Source organism: Chinchilla lanigera, unplaced genomic scaffold (assembly GCF_000276665.1).
Source record: "Chinchilla lanigera isolate Chin_1 unplaced genomic scaffold, ChiLan1.0 scaffold00044, whole genome shotgun sequence".
In the NCBI taxonomy this organism is placed as follows: domain Eukaryota; kingdom Metazoa; phylum Chordata; class Mammalia; order Rodentia; family Chinchillidae; genus Chinchilla; species Chinchilla lanigera.
The window spans coordinates 1855192-1881732 of NW_004955445.1; the positions used below are offsets into that span (position 1 = coordinate 1855192).

At 55.4% G+C, this 26541-nt stretch overlaps 1 protein-coding gene and 1 long non-coding RNA gene across 5 annotated transcripts in view; one reads left to right on the top strand and one right to left on the bottom strand.

Annotated features, from left to right (window-relative positions):
- LOC102030579 overlaps positions 1 to 26128 on the bottom strand; it is a 27087-nt gene extending 959 nt beyond the window's left edge. The window contains exons 1-2 of one of the 2 annotated variants that reach the window (XR_001235636.1): positions 25359 to 26128; positions 23651 to 25279 (exon numbers count right to left, since the gene is read on the bottom strand). This is a non-coding gene — a long non-coding RNA (uncharacterized LOC102030579). Of the gene's footprint in view, positions 1 to 23650 lie in introns of both variants that reach the window. The other variant, XR_001235637.1, reaches the window with a different exon arrangement.
- Positions 12245 to 22941, top strand: Zbp1 (Z-DNA binding protein 1). Of its 3 annotated transcripts, none has more exons than XM_013518371.1 (8): positions 12245 to 12484; positions 15011 to 15235; positions 15852 to 15917; positions 16287 to 16460; positions 17481 to 17633; positions 18840 to 19013; positions 20576 to 20824; positions 21752 to 22941. In XM_013518371.1, the coding sequence occupies exons 1-8, from the start codon at positions 12451 to 12453 to the stop codon at positions 21889 to 21891; spliced, it is 1215 nt and encodes a 404-aa protein (XP_013373825.1). In that variant the 5' UTR covers positions 12245 to 12450; the 3' UTR covers positions 21892 to 22941. The 3 variants fall into 3 exon arrangements, with proteins under 3 accessions (XP_013373825.1, XP_013373824.1, XP_013373826.1); XM_013518370.1 differs by having other exon boundaries at positions 12247 to 12484; positions 17478 to 17633; positions 21752 to 22938; XM_013518372.1 differs by lacking the exon at positions 18840 to 19013 and having other exon boundaries at positions 12247 to 12484; positions 17478 to 17633; positions 21752 to 22939.
- Positions 26129 to 26541: the final 413 nt, after the last annotated feature.

Consider the following 26541-nt stretch of genomic DNA (forward strand, 5'->3'; position numbering starts at 1 on the left):
AAAAAAAAAAAAAAAAAGAACTGCCAGGTGTGGTGGCACACGCCTGTAATCCTAGCACTTGGAAGGCTGAGGCAGGAGAATCATCACGAGGTCGAGACCAGTCTGGGCTACAAAGTGAGCTCAAGGCTGGCCTGAACTGCATAGCGAGACCCTGTCTCAAAAAGACCAAAAAAAAAGGATTATTTTACAATATTCACTCAAAAAGTCAAATGAAGAAGAGTGTAAGAGATTTGTACACGCACTAGGGACTCAAGCAGTCCAGCTGAGGGCCTGGATTCCACGGCAATGTCCCGCATGAGTCCAACTAAAGACCTAGAGCCCATGGCAGTGTCCCCAAGAGTTCAACCAGAGGCCCATAGCCCATGACAATGTCTCATACAAGTCTGTACCAAGGATCTGCACTGAGGCCAGTAGTGGAAGCTAGAAAGTCTGCACCAGCGGGATGAAGGAGCTGTGCCAGCCCACTGAGGGATCTGCATGGGAGCCAGGAAGCGACGCTCAAAGTAAGAACCAGAGCTCCCCCAAAGAGAACAGCAGCCATCCTCAGTGACGGCGAGGACCTGAGCTCCTCTGATGATGAGAACAGCCGAGTTCTTATCAGGAAAACCAGCACCACAAGCTTCTCCAGGGGAATCAACAGCGCACCATCTTCCTCTCCAGTTCTGCTTTTTTGTTATTGGCAGCAGTCCTCAGGTGGGCCTTCCACACCCAGCACCTCGCTGACTCAGTTCAGCTGGGTGTTACAAGCTGACCATTAGTTAATCCACCACGGCCTATTGTGAACGGTGCTGCTGTGAACACTTATATACAAGGTGTAGTGTGAGCATATGCTTTCATTTCTCTCAGATATAGACCTAGGAGCGGCACTGGTAGATCACACAGTAATTTTAAGCCTAACTTTCCGAGGAACAGCTAAGCTCTCCCTCAGGATAAGGATTCTGGTTTCTCCACAACCTCATGACACAGCTTCCCTTTTCCTTTCTATACAGCCGTCCTAGTAGGTATGAAGCAGACTGTCGCTGAGGTGTTGGTTTGCATTTGCCTAGTGAGTGAGCTCTGCATCTTTTCCTGTGCTCACTGACCTTTTCTACATCTCTGGAGAAATGTCTATTCGATGCTGCTCCTATCTTTTACACGGATCCTTTGTCTTTTTATAAAGTTGTACTGCTCATTTATGTATTCTTAATATATATAAATAAGTGGGGTGAGGAGAGAGCACTGTGGGTACAACTGGGGCTTTGACAGCCCTTGGGGCTGGAGAGAGGGTCAGCAAAATCAAGCTACAGCGCTGTGTGCAGAATATCAGCCAAAAAGAGAGCAGGGTTAGCAGTGTCCGTGTCTTGGTTACTTTATTCTCACTGCTGGGACAAAATACCTGACGCCCAAAATGAAGGAAGGAAAGGTTTATTTCACTTACAGTTTGTGGAAGTTTCAGTCCATACTTGGCAGATTATAAGGCAGAGTGGCACATGGCAGAGAGCTACAGCTCAGGGCGGCAGAACACAGCTAAGCTGCAAGCACACACCAGGGCGGAATGGGGGAGAAATGGCCTCAAGCAGCTTCTTCCTCTCCCTTACATATGCAAACTATCTACCCCAGGGTGGGTGTAGCTCTCACACCCACAATCATTCAACTCTAATAGCCTGCCCCACGGTCGCATGAGGCTTTGGAGGGGACACACAGACATAAACCATAACAGTCCGCTAAAGCTGCATAATAAAACCTCAGTGGCTTCAAAGAACAAGCACAACTATGCCCCACACACGTAAAATCAGCAGGCGGCAGATCTGCGGGTCAGGCCAGGTTTGCCGGGTCTCTGCTGGGCTTGCTCATGGCTCTCAGTCAGCTCGGGATTCTGGGTGCAGCTGGTCTAGGTCAGCCGTGGCTGGAACGACTTCTCTCTGCCCTGCAGGGTCACCCTCCCCGTGGCAGCCAGGCAGGGATCCAAGAAAGGCAGAAGCAGGCAAGTCCTCCTGAAGTCTAGGCTCCCAGCCAGCACATTCTAGCTGGAAAGCTCGGGTTCAAGGGAAGGGAGATGCCACCCCCATGTTGGTGAGGTGGCTGTGAGGTCCTCCTGCAGCAGCGGGCACAGAGTGGGCTCCGTGGGCCACTTTGGCTTTGGCTGTCCTCCTCCCTCAGAACTAGCACTTTCTACCACTCCGGTGCAGCGCTGCACCTCAGATACCCTCCCGGGAACTCATGAAGTCACCCAGGTGAAGTTTACAGGTGAGGGGTCCCCAGCGCAGCTGCTCAGGCTCTGTGTGGCACGGCTGCTGTCTGGAACCCAGATGAGAAGTGCAGTAGCTTGGGTATCCACTGTCCCCCTCCACCAGGTGTTCAAGGCGCGGTCCCAAGAAGGGTGCTATGGGAGGTGCCTGTGGACCGCTAGGAGGCAGGCTCAGTGGGAGAGCCTCAGGCCACGAGGGTGCCCCAAAGGGGCTGCAGGGCTCCAGCTCCCTCCTGGCTCATGACATCCCCACCATTGCCGTTCAGCACCCCCATCTGAGGCCCAAGCTCGCCCCCAGCTGGGCTGCAACCTACAGCTGAGAGCCCAGTGAGCCTTTTCTCTTTATAAGTTCGTTTTGTTTGGGATTTCATCTTAGTGTAACACGAAGTGACTAAAATAGGAGACTTCCAAGTCTGTGCGCCTATCCATCCCACAGTTGCTATTCCTCAGTCACGTACCAGGGCCTGGGCACCAGGCTGAGCACCTCGCACGGGATAGCAAGGAACCCTCAGCCCTCTGAGGCAGAGATAGCCACTGCCTCCATTGTCCAGATGAGGAAACTGAGGCTCGGGAGCAGGTGAGACACAGAGGCCGGGTGGGAACCCAGGGCCTCCTGCCCCTGACATAACTGCCCTCCCAGCCTCATGGGGCCACACACCCAGTGCTCTTTGCAGGATGTCTGAGCCCCTGCTTCCTCTGGGTAACCAGGCCTGGTAGGTGAGACCTCTAGGTAGAGCTGCTGTCACCTGCGCTGTGGGGAACAGTGTTGAAGGGCTGATTTCAGTCCAGCATGCTGTGCACTTTTACTGAAGTGAGGTAACTAGTCCAAAGCAGTCCCCACACCTGCTCCCTCCTCCCCAACCTCAGAGGTGGCCGAGGTCTCAGATCTCTTCCTCTGAGAGTTGCCGTCCACTTCCTTCCGCTCTGGGGTTCCTCTGGCTGCAGACACGAGCTATGGACTTCCTGTGTAGACAGACAAGGACCCGGCACGTTGGCAAGACTCAGCCACCTGTCCCCTGCTTCCCACACAGGAGCTTCTTACTGGTGGTGGCTTTTGTGATTGTCTTTGTGACATAAAGGGATGCGATCTCAGCCTCTGCTTCTTGCCCTCATCAGGGAGACAAGGTGCCCGGACTGCCCCCGGCCAGCTGAGGAGCTGAGCCCCACCTCAGCCTGAGGCTCACCTTCTCTCCCTCCCCCTCACTTCCTTCTCACCTCTTACTCTCCCTCGCCCCTTCCGACTTATGGAGACTACTGACATGCATATTCAGCACTGCAGCATAACTGAATCATCTGTGCTCCTCTGTGATTTGTTTTTGAAACCAAAACTCAGCGAGTGGTGTTTACATGGTGGTGGCTCCAGCAATATTGAAAACTGAGGGTGGGGCCTGTTTTTATTAGGCGGTGCTGTGGCCTGACTGCATCCTCCCGCCCCATCGGCAAATTCATATGTTGAAGCCCCAACCCCAGGGTGACGATGAGGCCCCTGGCAGTGGCCAGGTTTGGATGACAGCTGGGGGCTGGGACCCTCATGATGGGGCCAGTGTCCTAATAAGAGATGCCAGAGAACTTGGGCTATCTCTTTCTCTCCCTACGGGGTGAGCACACAGAGAAAATGCCCGTATGCTAGCCAGGCAGAGACTCCCCAGAACCATCCGTGCTGGCGCCCTCATCACCACCTTGCAGCCTCTCAAACTCTGAGAAAGTAAGTTTCTGTTGTATAAACCACCCAGCCTTTGCCGTTTTGTCACGGCAGCCTGAGCTAAACACACAAAAAATCTGTGCTTTTTAAAGGAAGGAATCAGAAAATACAAAACACAAATCACTTGTGTGTCACTGACAGTCCATGCGCTCTAGGCATTTTCTGTGTTATACACAATCACGTATGTTTTCAAAGGGAATCGTCCTATAGCATTATAAAGATTTTTCCTTAATACACTGCGAATACCTTTCCATATCAATAAATAAGTCCTGTGTACCCATGCTTGCCTGCTTCACAGCATCCCTGCGGGACAGATTCCCTAATTGGTTTATCTGATTCCCCTTGGGTTGGATATCTAGGTTGTTTGTGCTTCCTTCACTTTCTCAGACATCCTGTGGGGAACAGCTCATGGTACATCTTAGTACACAGATAACATTACCTCTTGGGGACAGAAGTATCTCCTACTGCTAACACTGCCACATAATACCTAGTGAGTGGTCCATCCTTGAGGGTAACCCAGCAGTGGCCACATACCTAGAGTGACAGAAGGACTCTCCGGAAGGACTATAGTCTTTCAAAAATGCTTTCTCCCTGGTGATCTCAAGCCAGCTAATCCAACATTTTGGTTTTCTTTCTGATAAAATGAAAGGTTATGCACAGTTACGAATGAACTGTGACTTCTCACAGTTAATTCTTTCTGTAACGGGTGATCCAAACCCAACTCCAATGGATTTGATTTAAAATGGGGAATTGTGGATTCCCAGGTCAGAGCTGAGCTGGATCATCATCACCTGGTTCAGAGATGCACACAGTGATGTCGGATGAGTACCTATCTCTACCATCGAAGTGCGGCTCAATCTCTATTGATTTCCTCCTCTAACATCTCCTCACCTGGCACCATCTTCTATCCAGGTTCATGTCCTTAGACCTCTAAGGCCAATCAGAAGACAGTAATCAACCCTCCCCAGCAAAAGTCGCAGAATCCAGTCTCCTTGGCCTAGCTGAGGTCGTGTACTCTCTCTGAACCCGTCACGGTAGCCACAGGAATAGAATGCTCTCATTGGCCAGGCTTGAGTCACGTGTCCTGCCCTGACCTTGGAGATAGAGACAGTGCCTCCTATCCAGGTGGACTGAGAAGGCTACTGTTTCCCAGAGGAGGTGGGGGTGACTTTAACAGGGAAAGCGGGCAGGTTCCGAAGTCGGTGTTCACACTGGACAAGTAAATGGATTAACTGTGAAAAAGGAAAGATCCGTAGAACCACAGCAACATTCCGGCCCGCGTAGAAGAACAGCTTCTTTTGTGCTGAGCTGGGAAGCCGACTGCCTGAACCAGCTCCTCCATTTTCAACTACTCCGTGTTGGTTTTCAGCTGATATTTGTTGAAATTATTTCAGCATGTGCGCTGGCTTCCTGTCTCAGCCATGGGCCTAGACGGAACGTCCCGTGAGAGGAAGACGTGTGAGCCAGCGAACGAGACAGAACACAGGGCCCTGCCAGCTCCGCAGCACGTTTTCTTTAACACTTGGTACAGTTGTTCTCGAAGTAAAAGAACTTCTTCCAAAAATAAAACAAAATGTTATAAAAGCTTCACGATTAAATAATTTGGAACAAATGATGGGTTTAAATGTGCAAATCAATTTTAAAAATAAACAGACATCCGTGTTCGCCTGCCTCTGTGTGTGTGTGTGTGTGTGTGTGTGTGTGTCCACATACGTGCTGGCACACTTTGCCCATGCTCCCTCTTCCTTCCCGCCCTCCCCTCCCCGAGGCAGCCCCCCCACCCTCACCCAGGGGCTGACAAGTCCAGGAGCAGAAGTCCGAAATCATAGACATTCAACTCAAAATGATTAAACTTACGTTTAAAGACTTCTAACTTGCCTGAGTTTTAAAACAAATTTTTAAAATGCAAGGACCCACTGGAGGAGTCAGCCCAGGATGAGGCCAGGGGCCCAGCAGCTGTGTGGTCAGCCCACGGGTTCGCATCCTCCCACTGCCCTTCCCAGCTCCCATCGGCCCCCAAGGCCTCTGTCCCAGTCCAGGAGAGAAAGCTTGTGTGCAGCACGGCCACGAATGTCTTTGGTGCCCACCTTGTCCTCTTGGCCCTGTGTTTCTGTCCAAATCAACCCACCTTCCAATGCAAGTGAGGCTTCCTCTGGCCTCCAGAACCTGCTCTACCACCCTGCAGCAGGCCAGCAGCGCTGGGGACTGAAATCCTCTGGCAGCCTCACTCGGAGACAGGGGGAGGGGGAGGGAAGATGCCTTGGCTCCCCGCCGAGGTGGAACTACAGGGGACAGAGCTCCTGCCGCTCACAGAGGTGACCACAGATAACACCCTTGGCAGGTCTCTGCTCTTCCCTGCTTTACTTCCCCCTCTACTCACATTTCTTGGGACCACTCTTATCTCTTAACTTTAATGATATTTGTATTTAGCTCATTAGTAGCTTTTGTCACTATGATCAGGTACCTGAAAAAAATCAACTTAGGGAGGAAAATCTCCTTCGGCTCATGGTGTCCCACGTTTCAGTGCAGGGTGAGCAGATCCATGGCTGTAGGTCCTGGTGAAGCAGCAGCATCGTGGCAGAAGGGGGTGGGAGAAAAAGGCTGCTCACCACATGCTAACCAGGAAGCGGAGAGAAAGGGAAAGAGCCTGAGAGGGAGGGACAGGAGGCCAGATACAGGCCCCAAAGCCGCTCGCCCACTATCCACTGCCTTCAGATAGGCCCTGCCCTGTACGTTTCCATCACTTCCCAATAATGCCATCAAATTGTGATGTCACTAATGGATTAAACCAGTCACCTTTCAGCTTACTTACTTTTCTCACTACTGAGACAAAATACCCAATGCCCAAAATAAAAGGAAGAAAGGTTTATGGTTTGCAGTTTGTAGAGGTTTCAGTCCACAGTTAGCTGGCTCCAAGGCAGGGTGGCACAGCAGAGGGGCATTGCAGAGGAGAAACAGTTTATGGCAGGCAGAAGACAGCAAAAGCAAACAAGGAACAAGACAAGCCCCTTTCTGTCCCTTATACTGTATTGCATCCAGGCTCCTGGGATTAGGGTGGTGTCTGACAAATCCATGGACTGATTTAATAATCACCCACCCTTAATCCTAGCATTGTACCAGGAATCAATCACACACTCTAGATCCAGCCACCTCTGAAAAAGCCCCACCTAGACTCAAGCCATAAAACCTTCCCAATGCCATCCTTGAAACACATGTGCTTTTGGGGGGAGTATTTTAGATTTAAACCATAATGCCCAGTATATTCCCAATATCTTTTTAATATGTAACCTATATAAAAAGAGAGGTCTAGTGAGTAACCTCTCTTCTTCTAACCAGCTGGCTTTCTGTACTTCTGAGAACTCAGCCCTTTTGGTGCCCCTGCCTACACTTGGCTCCAGAACCTCAGAAAGCAGTGGGACCATAGGGGCTGTTCCCACTGAGCTCCTGAGCCCCACAAGGCAGTGGCGTTCAGGAGAGAGAGTTCCGTTACTGTTCTATGCAGAGCTGCAATGATGCCATCCTGGTTCACAGCTGTGCAACCACTGCTAAATGTTTGGTGTTGGTGCCCGGTGGCTTTGAAGCTCATGTCTGTCACTTTCCAGCCCTGTGATTCTGACCAGTTTGCTCCACAACCCTCTGGGTCTATTTTCTCATCTGTAAAATGCAGGTTTTGTGTTCATTCCCTACCGCATAGGATTGCTGTGGGAATTCAAGGAAACAATGAAAGGGACAGAAATCAGACACAGAGATTCTTCTAAGTAAATGTAAGCTGCTGCCATTTACCAAGTCTTTGAGGGAACGCCTCTGGGTTGAATTTCTAAGTAGGCATGTTAGTCAGCTTGCCATCACTGTGACAAAGATACCCAAGGAAAACAAAGGAGCAAAGATTCACTTTGGCTCACGGTCTCGTAGGTATCAGTCCATGGTCACCGATTCCCCTGTTCTGCACCTGAGGTGCGGCAGAACATCACAGCAGCAGGAGCCTCTGGGGAAAAGGCTGCTCACCTCATGGTAGGAAGGAAGCAGAGAGAGGGAGAGGGAGAAAGAGGCACAGGACAAGGCACGTTCTTCCAGGGCAGGCTCCCGGTGACTTACTGCCTCCAGCCACGCCCCATCACCGCGGTTTTCACCACTTCCCCACAGTCCGTTCAGTTATGAACCCATCAACCCATCGATGAGATCAGAGCCCTCATGACCAGTCACTTCCCACAGCCCCACATTGAACATGCTGCACTGGAGACCAAACCCTGAACACACGAGAGCTGCACCCTAACAGTGGGAACCCTCTCTGCATGAGGAGACACTACAAGTCAACATGGAAATATCCAGGTTCACTGTCTTCCAACCCACACCCTCAGCACCCTCGTTCCTTCAGCTCTCTGCCCTATAAGGCCAGGTCCCCATCTTTGAGGTGAGGCTCTCCGCTCCCTCCAGCCTCAGACTGATGCTTCCAGAACCTTCCTAGTCAACTGAGTTCCAAAATATGAAGGGGAGCAAAACTCACCACAAAATCGAAATCAATTAATGTTTAATTAAACACCCAGAAAACCCGACATTATATCACGTTCATTAAGTGTTCCATTCAGTTGTCATAAAAATTTCATTACCCTCAGTGCACTTGAAGAGAATTTATAGGTGAAATCTTCTCATTTCATAAGAATTCCCAAGAATAATGCTCGGTGGGGAGATGGTGGCCAGTTGTAATTAAATGAATGTCTTATAGGCAAATAATTTGGGAAGCAAAATCATTCTAAAAAAATCTTTCAATTATAAAACTGAAAGTCAGACATGAATTCATTTCAGGGCAGTCGCTGGGATGTGGGGGAGGAGTTCTAAAAAAAGTTGGGGAGGGGAGAGAGGGAGTGAGGACAGGCCCCTCCCCTGGACACTGATCCACCAAGTAGCCACCTTCTTTCCCCCTGCGCGCTTCCTTCCAACTGTTCTCCCAGCAGCCAGGGCCACCTTTCCAAGCACCACCATGCAGCAAGGAGATCTTCCTGTATTTCCAGAAGGGCTGCTGGGAGACTTTCTGTGGGGACACTGAGGCTCAGAAAGAACACGACTTGCTCAAGGCTCAGAGCTAAGAAGTGGCTCTGCCAGGAGCACCGTGGGGCACCCAGGGGGCCCAACCACCAGCACAGGGCAGAGCCAGGGCCGCTCCTGGCCTGCAAGGGACAGCTCGCCATCCTGCACCCGCCAGTCCAGCTAGATCTCTGCTCCTGGCTCTGGGCAGAGCTCAGGAGATGGAAGGCCACTGCCACCCCCTCCAAGCCCTTCGGGTGGCCAACCTTTACCCCTGACCAGAGACGTCTCCATACCTACACTTAGTGCCCTTCTACCTCCTCCCACCGAGGCAGACTCGCAGGAGAAAAATCTGAAAATAACATCAGACTCCTGGTACAGAGGAGACTTGGGTTTTGCCAACACATTGTGCAGTAAAAATATCTCTCTTTTAAACAAGAGAGAGAGAGAAGAACTGAAAGATTCGAGATCGGTAACATGTAATTATCATCTGCTTTGGGTGGAGAGTTCTAATAGTTTCCAGAAAAACACAAGCCATGGAAAATCAGAGCGCTCTCCAAAGCAAGAAGGGGCCGGGCTCAGAGGGCCGTGGCACCATCTTGAAGTCTTGGGCTTTCGAGGTTCTTCCCAGGCTGAGGGCGGAGACCCTGGCCTCCCCACCTCCCTCCGTGCCTCCCTCCCTCTGCGGCTTCCTGTGGGGGACACCGGATGCTCGAGGATGCAGAAGCTGGCCTGGAACTCACCTCAGTCAGGCAGCGCAGACCTTGCTAGCTACAGAGGCTCAGGGCACAGCTGCACTCGTGAGCTGAGGTGTCCTTGCTCCTGCCTTGGGGAAGGACAGCTGGGTCTCTGCCGATACCTGTTGTTAGCAATTTAGAGGCAGTGGGAACCCAGTTTTAGCTGGGCATCTAATGGTGCAGAACACTGACCATTTTCCCAGACTCCCTTGCAAGTAAGAGCCATGGGAATAAAGTCTGACAGAGGGATACTGGTGGAAAGTATGTGCAACTTGCAAGATGCATTCTTAAAAGAGAGACACCTGCCCTTCTTCCCTTTATTCCTTCCTGCTGGAGGGAATGCAGATGGCGCGGTTGGAGCTCCAGCAGCCATTCTAGAATTTAAGACCAACTGGAGGATGGAGGCCACAAATGGCAGAGCAACAAGATAAAAGGACCTTGGGTGCAGAGCAAATCAGGCTGCATATCACACTGATAACCGGAAACAGAAAAGCATATCTGTGCAGTGTGAGCCCCTACTGTTCAAGCTTAATGACAATCTTCACAGCCAAAGCTAATTTCTTAAACTGAAAGGAAGAATACACGATAACCCATGCCTTTAAAAGTAAGGCTTCTGTTCAGTGTGGTGAGATATTCACAGCAGAATCTGGGCCCCAACTCCAGCTGTGTGTGAAATGCAGTGAAAGGTGGGCTCCACCCACATTCGATGCTGTTTTTCGTTTTTTGTATTTTCATTTTCTTTCTCTCTTGCTCTTTCATTTGCTTTTGTCCAGGGTCTACAGTTAGCCGGCCCCACGGTCGGTGGGCAGAGACCCATCTTTCATGACTTATTCGGATTTTGAGAGCTCACACTCAACACTGGATAAAAACGCTCTTGCTCAAAGATTCTGTCCATTTTATAGCTGAAGAAAATGAGGCTTAGGGAGGTGTCCAACTACGGCAAGGGTGGAGCAGGGTTGCAGGGACAAACTGCTTTGGGGAGAGAGTCAGACAGAATCCTGTTCCCAGGGCAACTACTAGGGTACCAGGCAGCCCCTGGCACAGTGACTTTTGCTGCTGGTTCCTGGGGACAACTAGAGCGGCCTCAGGACAGGGACACCGCGACAAGAGAAGACACCCAGACACTGTCCCGGTAGATGGGCACTGGCCATAGGCAGCCCTGCCTCTCCCACGCAGCACAGCTGATCTTTCTAGAAGCAGCGCTGGCCCCGGGGGTCAAACCAAGTCCTCGCGCCTGGTCTCCTACCACCCAGCTCTGTGGCCAGCCCTCGGCCTTCTCACCCGGGTGGGCACAAGCAGGGGTGGAGCCAGGGTCCTGAGGCTGGAAGTGGGGGAGGAGCTGGCGAGGGCTGGGCGCGGAGGCGGAGGGTCCTAGCCGCAGTCGGGGGCTGTGGACAGGGCACCCGGGGAGGCGCAGGGGGCTGAGCACCCAGAACTGATCAGGGCCGTCAGCCTCAGAAGGGCCGCAAGCTCTTCCAGAAAAGGAGAGTGCAATGATGGAGACGTCCTCTAAGGGAGGGCAGACATAATCGAGGCAGGGGGATGAGGGAGACAGCGGGTGGCGGGCGTGTCTCCAGCTGTGACCCTCAGAGTCCTGGTCCTTCCCCGCAAAAAATGAGCGGCCCAAGCGCGGCTGGCTGAGCCCGGTTGGTGAGCGCGCGCCCCCTGCTGGCCAGCCTCTGTGTGGCGCCCCAGCCTCTTAGAACACAGGGACTTTCGAGGCTCAGGTGGGGCCACAAGCCTTCCTGCCTCGTCTCCCCTTGTGCACTGGGGGAGAGAAAGCCGGTGCCGAGCTCTCCGGGGGCCGCTGGCTCCTTTGAGAACCTATGGAGGCGATGGTCCTGTCCCTGGAAGCGTGCACGTGGTTCCCGTTGTGCTCCCAACAAGATGGCACAGGGACCCGGCCACACCGCCCAGCTGCATGAAACCCCTTGGTCCTCATCACCACCCCATGCGGTGAGTCTTTTCCTTAACCCGTTTACAGATGAGGAGGCAGAGGCTCGCAGGCTGAGTAACTTGCACAGGACAATTGTGGGTGTAGGTCTGAAATCACACAAGCTGGCTCTGGCTGCTTGGCTCAGGCGTTAGGGAGCCTCGGGGCCCTTGGAAGGCACATTTCTGATACAGGATTGTGAAATCACAAAGCAGCTCTACCAGGAAGCTGAGGACATGCTGGGAACTGAGGGGATTTACAGATCTGGATGTTACAGATCAGGCAATGGCTTCACAGACACGAGCCTCAGTTTCCCCTCTGAGAAAGGAGGATGGTACTGGCTTGCAGATGGTCCGAGGAGGGAGTGTACCGCTGAGAAGCACATAGTAGGTGCTCATTCCAGCATAGCGTCCTCTCGGTGCCCCCAGGAAGGGTGGTGGCACCCGCCTGTCCTTTGCGGGAATCCGGGTGGACGGTAAAGGATGCTGGGAAGGTAGAGGAAAACCAAGGGCAGCTCCTCCCTGCCAAGTCACGCTGGAGCCTCTGAAGCTGTCTTGCTCTTCCATTCTGCTTTCATTTTTGTTTCTCTCAAAAACTGTCTGTAAGTTTCACTTCCGTTTCCCAAGAGAGCTGGTGGAGTCTGGAGACTGGCTGTCTTTCCAGGTTGTGAGCAGCTGATACCCGCCCGGCCGAAGCTGGGCTGCCTTCCCTTCTGGGTTGAGAGGTGCCGGAGGTGCAAAGCTCGGTCCCCTCATCCCTGGTCACCTTCCCAAGGCCACAGTGCAGAGACCGGCTGCCACCCCCAGGGCCCCTTGCCACTACTATCAGCATGGCTGAGGCCCCTGCTGAGCCCAGCGCAGGAGGTAAGGGACGTCTTCCTTCGGCCGTGTGGGGGGAGTTTCCCGGTGGGGGTCCCCTTCTTTCCCAGTCACCCCCTACAGAACAGCAATGCTCAGGAGGCGGAGGGTGGCACAGTGGCCTCATTTGGAAGGGCATGTGACATGCGTGTCGTAGTCGTTCTCAGCCGCCAGGGCACTGGTGTCCCCATTTCACAGATGACATAACTGAGGCCGGGCGGCTGAAATGACTCAGGTGTCACAGCTGGTGAGCAGTGTGCTCCAGGGCTGCACAGTCATTGTGAGAGTGCAGGTTGCTCCTTGATAAACCGAGAGCAAACCCGTCTTTCACCCTCGTGGCTTCCTGTCCTCTGCGAGCAGTTCACTCCGGAAGTCACAAGAAAAGGAGACGCAGCCTGGAACGAAGCAACTGCCTCTCTCCGGGGGTGCCGTTAAGTGCTCCTGGCCTGTGGACAGTTTTGTACTTTGCTGCTTTTGTTCTGCTGTTTACTGTGAACTCTTTCAGGCCTCACCACAGCCCCTGAAGTCGTTGCTATTACCTTCATGTCACAGATGGGGAAACTAAGGCAAGGGGAGTCGGTACAGCTAGTAGTTGGCAGAGCTGAGGCTCAATCCCCGGAACACCACCAGAGACTGCAAAGGAGGAAGAGACAGTGCCCAGGCAGGGGTGGCTTCAGGGTATGGCCAACAGGCCTGGCTGGTGACAGGTTCTGTGTATCTTAGGGGTGGCCAGCGTCTTACCCTGGCCCCATCTTACCTGGTTTTTCCGCGGTACCAGGTTTTTCCTGCCTTGCTGCCCAGGTGACTGTCCTTCTCGCCTGCGTGTCACCTGCACCAGACCCAGTGCCCCCTTGGGCTTGTCCTTCATGCCCCTCTCTGCCCACACCAGCCCTTTGGGGTCAGTGGAGGAGAGGAGAGAGGGAGCAGGCCCAGTGTGGGTCAGGCTTTGCACGAATTCACACTTCCTGCAAGGCAAGGCAAAGCTAGGGGCAGGGGCTGCTGGGGTAACCCGGGCGGGTGACGAGGTGGGCACTCCCACCGGCCCAGCATGGAGGGGACCGTCTGACCCGTGGGGCTGTGGCAAACTCATCAGCTTCCCGCTGCGTGCCCCTGCTGCCGAGCAGAATCAAAGCCAGCCAAACCCACCAGTCAGAGCAGACCCAGCGGCAAAGGAGGGGTCACCGCCCTGGATGAGGCCCAGGAAGCCCCAAGACAAACCCTGCCTTGCACTGCCCTGAGAGTTTGGGGGCAGAGGCTGCTGTGACACGGCTCTCCCCAGCCGCCAGTCCCCAGGGCCCACCTGTCCATGCTGGGGTCCGCACTCTGCCTCCTACGGAAGCACCTGGCTTTATTTTCCTTAGTGTGAAGTGATGCCTTGATTTTTGGGAGCTCATCCCAAGGGCAGAAGGGACTATTTGGAAAAGTTTCTTTGGGACCGTTCGAGGCCCTGCTCAGGGATCCTCACGCCCAGACCACGAAGCAGCTGCCCAGGTCAACTGGACAACACGTGTCCGAGCAGAGAACAAACCCATTCGTTCATTCATTTATTCACCCAGTCACTCCCTCCTTCAAAGGCCGCTTCCTAAGCACCTACAGTGTACACATCCAAAGGTATGGGAAGCAGGCAAACGCAGCAGGGGCTCCTGGTGATCAGTCTGCAGGGGACCCCCACACAAGCCACACCCGCGCATGAGGGCACCTGGTGGACGGCCCCCGAAGGAGATGGCATCTGAGTGAGATCAGAATGGACGCCGAGGAGGTGGAGGGGACCACTGCTCCGGAGGGCGGGCGGGAAGGGCGTGCACCCGTGTGGTGGGCGGGGCCGGGGCAGGGCTGGGCTGGTGCTCGGAGGGAGGGGCGTTTGGGCGGGGCCGGCCGAGGGCAGAGCTGCTTCTCGGTGCAGGGTGGAGAGGGCCTGGAAGGAACCCAGCTGGAGCTGGAGCTGGAGCTGGAGCTGCAGCTGGAGACGATCGCTGTCACTGGGAAATGGTGACAGGGTTCAGGGGTGGGGACAGAGAAGTAGGGGCCTGACAGAAGTCCAAGGGTGGCATTGCCAGGGCTCCGTGGCTGGGCGTTGGAGTGTCTGCGGGGTTTCCGGCCTGGATGAGCAGTGACACCGTCATTGTGGATGGTGGCCCGGAAGGAGGATGCTAAGGGTGCCAGAGAGCCCAGCAGGGAGCCCGGGCTTGGCTCCCTTCTGCCCGCCCCCTCTGGGCCCCTCTTCCTCCCGCCTGTGCCGTCCTCCCTCCCTCTGGTCCCCTGTTCTGAGGCCCTCGGAGCGCTGAGCTTCCCACCTGCCTGGGCAGCACCTGGGGAAGGCCGCCAGGCTCTCTGGCCAAGGTCAGTTCCGAGTGGCCCAGGGCTTTGTCTGTCCAGACAGAGGCTGCTGTCCTTGCTGAGACCGTGGATGTCTGCCATCTCTGTCCACGTCCTCCGCTCGGGACCTGTCTGTAGAGGAGGCCTCCGGGGCCTTCTGTCCGGCTAGACCGCAGGGCCGCAGGGCCTCAGTACTTCCCTCCCCTCCCTGCCCAGGCCAGCTGGAGCAGAAGATCCTGCAGGCGCTGAGGAAGGCCAGCTCCACCGTGCGCACGCCGCAGCTCGTGAAGGAATGCCAAGTGCCCAAGCAGGAGCTCAACCGTGTCCTCTACCAAATGCAGAAGGAGTCGAAAGTCTCTCTTGTGGCCCCTGCCACCTGGTGCTTGGGCGGGGGTGACCCTCATGGCCTGGTTCCCGCAGAGCCAGCCCAGCCCAGCATAGGTAACTGACCGTGGGGTGGGGTCCCCAAAGCCATCTTGGCAATGGATATGCCCAGATTTGGGCTTTGGGCTCTGCCAGTTGGGGAAGCAAGGTGTCCCCTCATTGTACCTTGATTTTCTGGGCAACGGAGATAACACAAGGCTGCTTCATAGGGGACGCAGAGAGGACGCACTGGGGCGGGGCAGCACATAGGAAGTGCACAGCAAATATGATGATAATCGTAACGGAGGGACGGCCACAGCAGTGACACTAGTCAGCACAGGACACACCCAGGTGACGCTGGGGCCCTTGTTCTGGCTTGAAGCTCTCAGACTAAAAACACTAACGTTTATCAAACACACTGGGTGCAGTCCCTTGGGGCTCCCCTGCCCCTCACACAGGGAAAAACTGCTCTTCCCTTTTTTATACCGAAAAAGACATGGGAGTCTCAGAGAAGTGAAGTAGCAGGAAGTCACTAGCTGGAAGGGGCAGGCGGACCGGAAGCAGCCTTGTTTCTCAGTTTGGGAATCTGAGTGGAAAGCCCTGTCCCCACCGGGTACCTGTGAGTTCTCCGCCTTTGCCCGGTGGTGGCCAGGTGAGTTTCCTGTCCCAACCCTGGCCCACCTCTCTCCTTCAGCCCAGAGGCCCCAGCAGGCCCCAGCTGCAGCCTCAGAGAGTCCTGGCCCGCGGCTCAGCAACCTCCGTAAGCATCTCTGTTCCCTCGGCTCCCGGGCCCTGCCCCCCACGCCCTCCTGAGGGGACGAGGTGTTCAGGGCCAAGCCCCCCAGAGGGCTTGGGGAAAGCCCCGGCCTCCGCAGCAGATGAGTCCAAAAGCCTGGGAAATCGTTTCCTCAAGAGCTGGCGCTCCTGTGCCTTCCGTGTGCCCAAGCTGCGCCCTGCACTTTCCACACAGCCTGGTTCTCAGGACACCCTGAGCGTGTCAGGGCGGCAGCCAGGGTAGAGCACCTGTCCGCCAGGCAGGGGACCGGGCACGAGGGCTGCAGAGCCAGTAAGCAGTGGGGGGGACCCAGACTCGGGGGCCTGCTCACCCACCGGGCCACCCTGTGCCCAGAGGAAAGGATCTACAGGTTCCTGGAAGCCAGCGGGCCCTGCAGGGCCCTGCACATCGCCAAGGCCCTGGGCATGAGGACGGCCAAGGACGTGAACCCGGACTTGTACAAGATGGGCAGCAGTCACCTTCTGAGCTGCGACGAGAAGTCCAAGGAGTGGAAGGTCTCTGGAGCAGGTGGGTGCTCACCCCTGTCTGAACCCATGCCGGTAGAGGGCAGAGCTGTGAGGAGACGCCATAAACAGCCAGTGCTGGATCCTCTGCGGAGCACTTTGCCTGCCCCCCTCACAGAACCTGCTGGAAGCTTCTGGAAGCCTTACGGACACTCCATCAAGGGGGCTCCAGGTGGGAGGGGCACTGTCCAGATCTGCAGGGGGGCTTCCCCGCACCCAAGGGAGCAGATGCAGAAGGCAGGGACTTGAAGAGGACCCCTGCAGACTCCATCAGCTCTAGGGTACGGGGGCCCACCTGGTTTGCTAACAGTTTTCTGTGAGCACTTGGCCCAAGCTGGGGTTCCAAAGTTGCCCGGAAAAAGGCAAGACGGCCCAGTGCCAGCCACCCACAGCGTAGGCGGCATAGTGCCTACGACCCAAGCCACTTCTAAGGGCCCACGAAAATGTTACCATCTCAGCTTCTTTAAAAGTCAGCAGAAATGAATACCTCTTCATACAAGTACAAGCATAAAATGTTATTTATTTATTTATTTTTAACGGGAGGAAGGGCCAAGGAGAGCCCAGGGCCCGTGAAGGTGGCGTGCGGCTGTAAACACGCCCGGTGAGCCAAACAAAGCTCACATGACCGCGGCCCACCGTCCTCCAGCCATCGCTCCAGGCGCAGGGAGCCTGGGGCCCAGCGGTCAGGGCTGTGGCCTCCTCCCAGCAAAGAGAGACAGAGGGCAGGAAAGAGCATGAGGCTCCTGCCGTTCCCCAGGGGACTCATCCTGGTGGCCGTGCTGGGGGAGGTGACCTGCCTCAGAGCCACCTGAGGTGTGTGTCAGTCACACAGGGGCAGAAGGCTGGAGTCCCTCCCCACATGTGGCCCCTGGGTCCCATCTTGGACCTCTCGACTCTGCCCCAGGATCAGTGTTCCAGCGTGTCCCCTGGGAATGTGGTGCTGCCCGCCGGTACCTGGAGCCCCTGACCACCACCCCCCCAACAGAGGCTCAAAGGAATAGAGTTGGCTTTTATTTTGCAGAAGATTCTGGAAGGAGACATCTCAAAGTCCAGCCAGCCACAATTATCTACCAGCAGAATCCAATCAACATGGTCTATCAGAGCCAAATTTCTATTGCAAACTCCGAAGCCACGCAGATCGGACATGGGAATGTCATAGTGCGAGGAGGGGAGAATGGTAAGATGTCTGAGAGACACCGAAAGGGACCCTGAGGAGCACTTGCTCCATCTGGGTGAGGTTGGGGAGAAGGGGGGATTTGACCCTCCAAGAAGAAAGGGCAGCTTCTCCACAGCTTCCTTTATTCTTCCTGAGAACGAGGAAGCCTGGATCAAACCTTTCCTGATGTCCTTTCCCTCCAATACCTTTTGCTCATTTTCAGTGGCATGGAATATTTTGCTGTGAGAAATAACTCAATTCACTCTCCCTTAGCAGGGGTTGCTGGGATATTTCGTCTGTTTTGAACACATTTCTCCCCCCCACATTGTGACACACTGGAAGCTGGGACTCATCTCCCCATTGGTGGTGTCTTAGGTCAGAAAATATAGCGGACTGCGAAGGACCCTTTGCTCCATGCCAGGCACTGTGGCATGAGGACCTGGGGCCGCCTCTCAGAGCAGCTCTGTCACCTGCGTGTGAGAGCCTCGGCCCAAACGACAAACACCCCTTGTGACTTTGGGAGAGACTTTCCCCACACCGGGACTTTGCTTCCCCACCTGTGAAATGAGGAACTTTGTTCCAGAACCTGAATTATTCTTTCCCGATTTAAATCCTCTGGAGTCACCTCTCCAATTCCGGCCGTGCCCCTGTCTGATTATTTACTTAGTGCTGCTAAATGGCTCGCCATTTTTAGGCTCAAAGATATTTTTAAATGTCCCTTTTAGCATTCTCTTAAATTAAAAGCCAGGAGGGTCGCCCTCAAAATAATGCCAGGAAAACAAAACCATTTTGGCAGCTGGGTGTGGTGGCGCATGCCTGTAATCCCAGCACTCAGGAGGCTGAGGCAGGTGGATCGCTAGGAGTTTGAGACCAGCCTGGGCTACAAAGTAAGCTCAAGGCCAGCCTGAACTGCGTAGTAAAACCCTGTCTCAAAAAGACAAAACAACCAAAACAAACCACAACAAAAAAACAATGATGGGGACACCGAGCTTGCCGAGGAGCATTAAGGCCATTTTAGTGACGAGAAAGGCTTCCATCTGATGAGCTCAGAAAGTTTGAGGCCACCGCAAGCAGGCAGGCGAGCCCACTCTTCGGGTCCTCAGCTGCCTCAACCACACCCTAAGCACCAGCCACATTTGGGGAAAACTGGGGAACCCCAACTCTAGCTGTCCCCTGTGCCATCTGCTCTTCAGGCCACAAAGCGTCAGGCTGCTGTGTCCCTTCCAGGTGCTGCAACCCCTCACCCCTCACCAGTGGCACGGGGTAACTCCTGGGGACCCCAGAACATCCACATGGAGCACTCCCTGCTCCGAAGGGTGCAGATGGGGCACGGCAATGAGATGGAGCTTCTCAGTGTCCCATCTGAAGGCCCAGCCTACAGCCTCTCTGGCAGCCCTCCAGGTAAACCAGAATTTCATCGTGGCCTGACCTGTCCCTGTCACCCCACTTAGCTCCTTACAGGAGAGAACTGGAGCCGATCTCCTCAGAGAGAGAGGCATAATGGGAAATTCCTTGTCTTCAGCCAGGAAGCTGTTTCGCTGGATAACATGGGAAGGGTATTTTAGAGCGGGGACCCCGGATACCCATGCCCTGGTGCCCCCTGCAGGAAACCTGTTTCTTAGTCCATAAAATGAGTATGTCTCCTTGGAGAAGCCTAGATTGGCCCACAGAAGCAGGGCCAGGGAAGCAGCATGCAGCCTGGCATGGTGTCTGAGGAGGAAGGAGGGCAGAAGGCCACCTAAGAACCAAGGACTTGATTGACACAGTGGCACTGAAGTGACCAGAGGCCCTGGCTGAGTCTTCCAGGACATTGGGAACCCAGAGATGGGCTGAGAAGCAGAGCATGGACCCGGAAAGCAGCTCCAGGGAGGGGAAAGCAAGGAGGCAGGGTGTAGCCGCAAGGGGTCAACAGTGGACTTAGTCTGGGAGTGAGATGGGAGTCTGAGAACAGGAGGCAGCAAGGATGAGTGTGGACAGCTTATTCATGTTCTAGGAACGTGGCAGGATAGGGAGGAGCTGATGGAGGATTTCAGAGAGTCAGTGTGTCCCCAGGGAGGACACTGGGGACCAGGTCCACTTGCTGAACTTGGAGGGCAGGGGGAACCGGCTGCAGATGAGCAAATGGCTTGTGCAAAGGTGTGGCGGTGGCACGGCCTTGCTGAGCTGTCCATGGAGCCAGTGTGGACACAGATGAAAGTCCACCATGGAGAACTCGATGACCAGGCTCAAATCCAGGCCCCTGGGCCACTGTCCAGTAGCTCATTCTTCCCGGAGTCACTGGCCAGCATGGGTTTTTAACTGCACGCAAGGTGGAAATCAAACGTGGGCTGGATCTCCAGCCTGCGGACCCCATCGCTGTTGTCCACCCTCTTCTTCGGAATGCTCTAGAGGGGTGGGTCCCAGCACGTGACCACCTGGCCAAGGGTCCTTGGTCTATGCAAATAGAAATCACAAATGGGCAAAGTGCAGGTCTGTTCGTGCTAACGGCCCAGAGCGTTGAGCGCCGGCAGCTTCCCACTCTCTCAGTGTTAGCGGCCGTTCCTGCTCCCCAGAGCCAGGAACACTCTCAGTGTTAGCCATCCCTACTGCTGGCCGCTCTGGACACCAGCGGCCTCTTAGTGCCCCAGCTCAACACATCCCACTTGAGATGGGAACCATGAATAGACTAAAGTATGCTGCGGCATAAGGGGAATCGTGTACGGACTGAACTGAGACTGACCCGAGGGAGGAGGCCTGTGCCAGGTGCTCGTGGATCAGCAGGGGGCTGAGGAGGCTGCAGAGGGCTTCGGGCAGTCACCTGGGATAGGACCGAGGCCGGCTGCACATACAGCTAACCCCGCCTGAGCAGGGATGGGCGCCCGGCCACAAGGAGGGCGTTGGGCAGCCAGAGAATGAGCGAATTTCTCAGGGAGCATCAGGCACTTCCCTTTCGCCTCACCGGTGTTTCTCTGGCTGACCTGCAGTCTCGCCTACCGTTGCTGCTGGCAGTGCAGATGCTTCCTTTGAAGTCCGAATGCCAAAGCCAGGCCCTGACCCTGAGGGGGACATGGTCCAGAGAATTCGCATCAAATCCTGCCACCTTGAGGATGCGGCCATCGGCAACAGTAACAAGATGACCGTCACTCCGGGCACCGCCAGCCGCGGTCGGGCTGCAGGACCCAGAGAAGACGGCGGGAGGGAGCCTGAGCCAGGGCAGCAGCAGGGAGATGCAGGTAGGACTGGGGCACACGGGGCCTGTGCGTCTCCACCCCATGGCCCGGTGGAGGGCCACAGCAAAGAGCTGGGAGAGTGTCGGGGGTCGCATCCTCCCGGCACAGGGCCTAACACGTGTCAGTTAACTCTTTGAGCTCCTGTGTGCGCGTCAGTATGATAGGACACTGGCAGCCCGTGGGCAAAGTGTGCCAAGTGGGTCCTCCCGTCCCAATGGCTGTACCCCTTGTGGCCCAGCACAACAAGGACAGCCAGGCCTTGTTCTGGCTTCCAACACTCCCCCAGGACTGCTGGGAGTCCCTTGTGTTGGGGACATGGCTTGGAGATTGCAGATGGGCACAGGTACCAGGGCTACGACACTTGGGGTGGACAGGCACCATGGTGGGCAAGAGGCACTGAGGTCAGGCCGTGGGGTGAGGGGCTCCGGGAGGGGCTGGCGGGGGTGAGAAGGAACCGCTGAAGACCTAGCAGCAGCACTGCAGGGGAGCTGAGGGCAAGTGCCAGGGCCCTGCAGTGGGCGCAGGGCGACCTGTTCTAAGTCACAGACAGGAGCATGGGGCACGGGAGGGAGTGGGTCTGATGGGTGAGGCCTTGGCCAGTGCCGAGTCTTTCGGAGTCAGGAAGCCCAGACAGAAAGCTGCACCCTATTTGAAGTGAGCTGGCGAGGCCCCAGAGGACTTCAAGCAGGGGCCATGTGTACGGTGTGCAATTTAAAAGTTTCACTGAAGGCAGTTTGGAAACAAACCAGGAAGCTGCCACAATGGTTAGGTGTGGGAGGGCAGAGGCCATGGAGCGGGGACTTCCAGACAGTCCCCCGAGCACGCATGCAGCCGGGGCACGGCGGCCTCAGTCTCCAGTTAGCCAAAGCGCCCGGTTATTCAAGGCAAGCAGCTCACGTGTCTGAGTGGTGCCATTTTCTCTCCCCCCAGGGGCTCCCCCTGAAGCCGCAGGATCCAGGGGCAGTTTCCCTCCGGAACTTGGCCAGGCTCCACCTGTCCTCACTCCGCCCACCTCCGAGCTGAGTACCCTGACCCTCGAGAAACCTGAAGCGAAGGCACAGACTCTCTGAGCAGACGGACCCCGATGGGAGGGGAGAGGGTGGGGTGAGGGTGAGGGCTGGGAGGGGCATTCAGTGCCATCCTCCAGCCGGACCCCAAGAGGACGTGCTAGGAGCGAACACTAGGAATCCGAATGTGGTGCCTCCTGCACCCCAGACTCAGCTGTGACGGCCGCTTCTCATCACAGGGCACGTGAGTGGGCTTTGGGGCCAGGCCTGGCGCAGGGTGAGTCTGCTGGCATGCACACAGCGAGCAGCCTTGGGGACCTGTTGGGGTGCTCAGAGGAGGTGGCGAAAGGGCTCGGCCAGCCCTGTCCACCAAGTCTCCATTCCTTCCCGGGCGACCCAGCCAGGTCACCCTGCGCCATGGCTGCCTGCCGTGGTCTGAACATTCCACACTGCAACTCAGCTCCCACAGCCACAGGGCTCTCATCGGAGGCGCCGGGCCCCAACGGCTACACCCTCAGGCACGGCCCAAGGAGAAGGCCCAAGGAAGTGTCTCAGTCCCTTTCTCGGGTAAAGCAACAAGGCGCCATCTTTGACACTGAATCTCCCGGTGCCTTCACCTTGGCCTTTCCGGCCCCTAAACTGTGAGAAAATTATAAATTGCCCAGCCTGAGGGGTTTTGCTACAGCGGCCTCAGTGACCAAGACAATGATCAGCTGTCTCTTTCCCTCAAGACCTGACTTCCTTGAAGCCCACTATAGCCTCCTGACCTTTCTAGAATGTTCTCTCCTCAGCCTGGCTCTCTCAGGTTTCATAGCTGAACTTCCAGGAAGCAAATTCCTCCTACCCTCCACACGCACACCTCACTCCCACCACCTCCTCCCCACCCCCACTCTGTGAAGGTCAGGGCTCAGGTGACTTCCCCTGGCCAGTCTGCAGGGAAGGCTGTTATACCGCAGGTATGGCCCCCCTGCTGGAGGCTGATTTTCCTTACAAGTGGTGTGGATACTGAGTCATTTCATGAGCCAAGAGGCGGGCTGGGGACAGGGCAGGGATACTTGAGGGGGGGCGACTGGAAGAAAATAAAAGGTACGGGAAGGTAGTAGTCTGCCTGGCAGGCCACCGTGGAGCAGGGACTATGTTCCCTGCCTTGTGCACACATACACTGCCCCAGTCCTCTCCGTGCCACACGAACCCCTCAGTGTGGGCCTTTCCTGCACACTGCTGGACTCCACGGGAGCTGGAAGCTCTGGCACCAGGAGCCATGTCCCCTGGGACTAACGTTTGTCTGGGCAGGGACAGGCACCTAACCCTTTCCTATCTGACTGGGAGGGTCTCCGTGGCAGATGCCCACACGGGTTGATCAGCATCTCGGTTCGCTCTTTAGAGGGGAGTCCTGAGACACGTTCTGAGCTCTTGATTCCAGGCATTTATGAAGCAAGAGCTCTCCTTGCAGCTGCCCGCTAGAAGAGCCAAGGGGTCCCCGCAGTGCTGAAGCCAGGCCCACACAGACTTTGGTTTCCCAGAGCCCACGCTCTCTCTCTCCCCTCCTCCTCCCTCCTTAGATCCCTAACACTCAGCTTGCAGGGCTCCGCTGAGACATGGCTTATGGGAAGAAATCAGAGCTCCCAGTCCAGCCTGGTGCCTCCTGCCTGCCCCTGAGGGCAGGGGAACTCGTGCACAGCTTCAGGCTGGACTCAGGAGAAAGAGGCTAGAATGGGGCGAATAGGAGGGCCCCGGGCGCAGTGCTCCCCCCACCAAACATGCACTTGCTGCCCTGTCCTGTCCATGCCGTTCGTGTATCTCTGCATCCAGCAAGACTTACTTGGCTGTGGATGACGGGGAGCTGGGACTTGCTTCAGCACAAGAGGCTCTTCTCTTACGTGAGCGCAGAAATGTCCGGCTCCAGGAGCTCATGCAGTGTCTCCCAACTCTGCCTTACTCCATTCCTCTGCTCTGCTTCCCTCTGTGTTTGCAAAGATGGCCCCTGTCACTCCAGGCCACTATGCCACTGTTTGCCGTCCAGTGGAAGGACATCTTTCCCCACAGTGAAAGCCATGTTGGACAGCGTCGGTCATGTGTCCACCCCACCCAGCTGGTCAGCCAGCTAGAGCAATGGAGCGCTGTGATTGGTCACCTGGTGTCACATGACTTCCCTCCCCCAATCACATGGGCTTAGAGTGTGGAATAGATTATTCTCTATAGTTACAGCAAAGAGATGCCGGAAGCAGGAACCTCAGGAGCCCCCGTGCTCTCCCTGCTTTGGACGGGGAACTTGCTGGGCTTAGGTCCTGCATTTCACTCCTACACTTCCAGGGGCCCCTGTGCCTGCACAGAGCACCTCACCGACCACGACCTGTAAGCCAAATCCTGTCCTGGCCTGGGAGGTGGGCACACACTGGGTGCTGGGACCTCGGCAGGAATAACCACGGGCTTGTGAGAGTGCAGAACAGAAGCTGGGGGCCCAGGAAGCTTCCCGGGGAGCAGAAAACCATAGACCAGGTGGAGGGAGTGGTGGGGGATAGGAGTGTGCCCCAGGCAGAGCTAGACCCTGGCCAGGCATGAAGGTTAGGAAGCGATGACTCATTCAGAGAAACACAGCACCGAGGGCACGGCTGAAAGAGAGGTCTGGCCACCTGCACAAGCACCGGGTGTGTGAGCCCGCCCGGTCCCGGGAGAACTGAGCGGGTCTGGGCAGTGAGCAAGGCGGTCAGGGTCCCTGTGAGAGACGGGATCCTGTCCCCTAGGCTGGAATCGGCTGGCCCTACCAGGACAAAATCACCTCAGCCACTGTGGCAAGCTGCAGCCTCCAGATCGTGTCCTTGAGGAACGTCCAGTTTGCAACTATTAAGCCACAAGCCCCAGGGCTTGAACCAGCTTAGCTCATTGCTTCCGGGATGGTCTCCTTCTGCCCTGAGCCAGCAGCCAGTGTCTGCTTCCAAGGTCCGTGGCTGCCCAGGTCCACAGGGAAGCCATCTGCTACTCCCACCCCAGCCCAAACCCGCACACTGACTTGCGGGCGAGATTTCCCCCCTCTGCGTAACTAATTTGTCCTGACCGTGCTGCCAAAGCATCACTGGCGGTTCACGGAGGCTGGAGGTGGAGGTCAGTGGAGTCTCTCTGGGAAGGAAATCAGTGGTCACCATTACAAGCACAGAATGACTGAGTCCCTGTCCCCAGCCCTGTGCTCTCGTTGGCTCACCTGCTCCCTGCTCCGCCCCCTGGACGCTGCCCGCAAACTGAACTTGCAGCCCCTAAAGGCTGGGAGTGGGCAGGACTTGTTCCACGAGTTGGGAATGATTTTCTAGACCACTGTGACCCGCTCACAAACGTACTTCTGATGTCTCCTCGAAGCTACTCCCCTCCTGCCAGGGGAGCCCCCGAAGAACTCCTCGCCCGTGGTTTCAGCAGCCAGGTGAGACGGGAAGTTCAGAGCAGGAAAAAGAATCCAGGGCTGAAAAAGAGCATCTTGGCTTCACGTGACAAAACCTAGCTCACCCAAGCTTAACCAAAAGAGGAATTTATTTGCTTACACAATGGGAAAATCAAAAGATTCCTAGGTTCAGCAATGGCTTGGCCCAGGGGCTTAAGCCCAATCTCCAGGGTTTCTTTTCTCCGTCTCTCTGAAAGACTGTCTTAGCCACTTTCTCACTGCTGAGAGGAAATACCCAACACCCACATGTTAGGGGAGGAAAGGTTTATCCAGCTCACAGTTTGTAGACGTTTCAGTCCATCATCAACTGGCTCCAACGCGGGGCCTCTTGGTAGAGGGGCATCGCAGAGGAGAAACAGTTCATGGCGGGCAGAAGGCAGCAAGCTACAAATGAGGAGCAACAAGCCCCCAGTGACCGTCTTTCTATCCCTCATATCTTATCCAGGCTACACACCCTCAGGACAGGTAGCACTCACACCCAGAGCAGGGCGCCCTTAATCCTTCCCAGAACTATGCCAAGCCAGCCAGTGGACCAATTTAGCAATCACACCCCCTTGATCCTAGCATCACACACTCCAGATCCAGCCCCCTCCGAAAAGCCCCACCTATGAGTCCATGAGGCTTCGGGGGAACATCTGGACACAGCCATAACAGACCTTTCATCCAGAGATAAAGATTCTGAAGGACTTCAGAGATGAAAGAGAAATGGTCACATCACCCCCCGCCAAAAAAGTGGCAGAGCTCAGAGGTCTGCGATGGCTCTGTAGTAGCTCCAGGGCCCTGGCCACTTTCCTCCCAGAGTGTGTGGATAGGAATGTTTTCTAAGGAAACAGCTCAAAGATGTCCTTTGGGGCTGGGGATTTAGCTCAGGGGCACAGCGCCTTGCCTGGCAAGAGCAAGGTCGTGAGTTTGATTCCCAGTACCAGAGAAAAACAAAAACAAAACAACAACAACAACAAAAAAAAGATGTCCCTTCCATGTGGCTCTTGGGAAGAGACAGCAGTGCTCTGTCCTCATCCAAGGGGACCTGTGGGAAAGGACCTTCCCCAGGGAGGTGGGAAGGGGCCGTCTGCTCTGGGATTGGAGGCTGCTTGAGTGTGGGATGGGAGTTCAAGAGGAAAAAAAATGAAACCAAAATTTTTAAAACTATGTGTAGGCATTTGCTAAAAGCTGCAGATCTGAGCCAGGTGGGGTGATGCATGGCTGTAATCCCAGCACTTGGGAGGCTGAGGCAGGAGGACTGCTGCAAGTTCAACGCCAGCCTGGGCTATACGCTGAGTTTA

Excerpts from the sequence above, each read along its gene's own strand:
- Zbp1 (XM_013518370.1), top strand. The coding sequence starts at position 12,451 with ATGGCTGAGGCCCCTGCTGAGCCCAGCGCAGGAG. Across the intron at positions 16,461-17,477 it reads GTGGAAGGTCTCTGGAGCAG|AAGATTCTGGAAGGAGACAT; the intron begins GTGGGTGCTCAC and ends TTTATTTTGCAG. Across the intron at positions 17,634-18,839 it reads AGTGCGAGGAGGGGAGAATG|GTGCTGCAACCCCTCACCCC; the intron begins GTAAGATGTCTG and ends TGTCCCTTCCAG.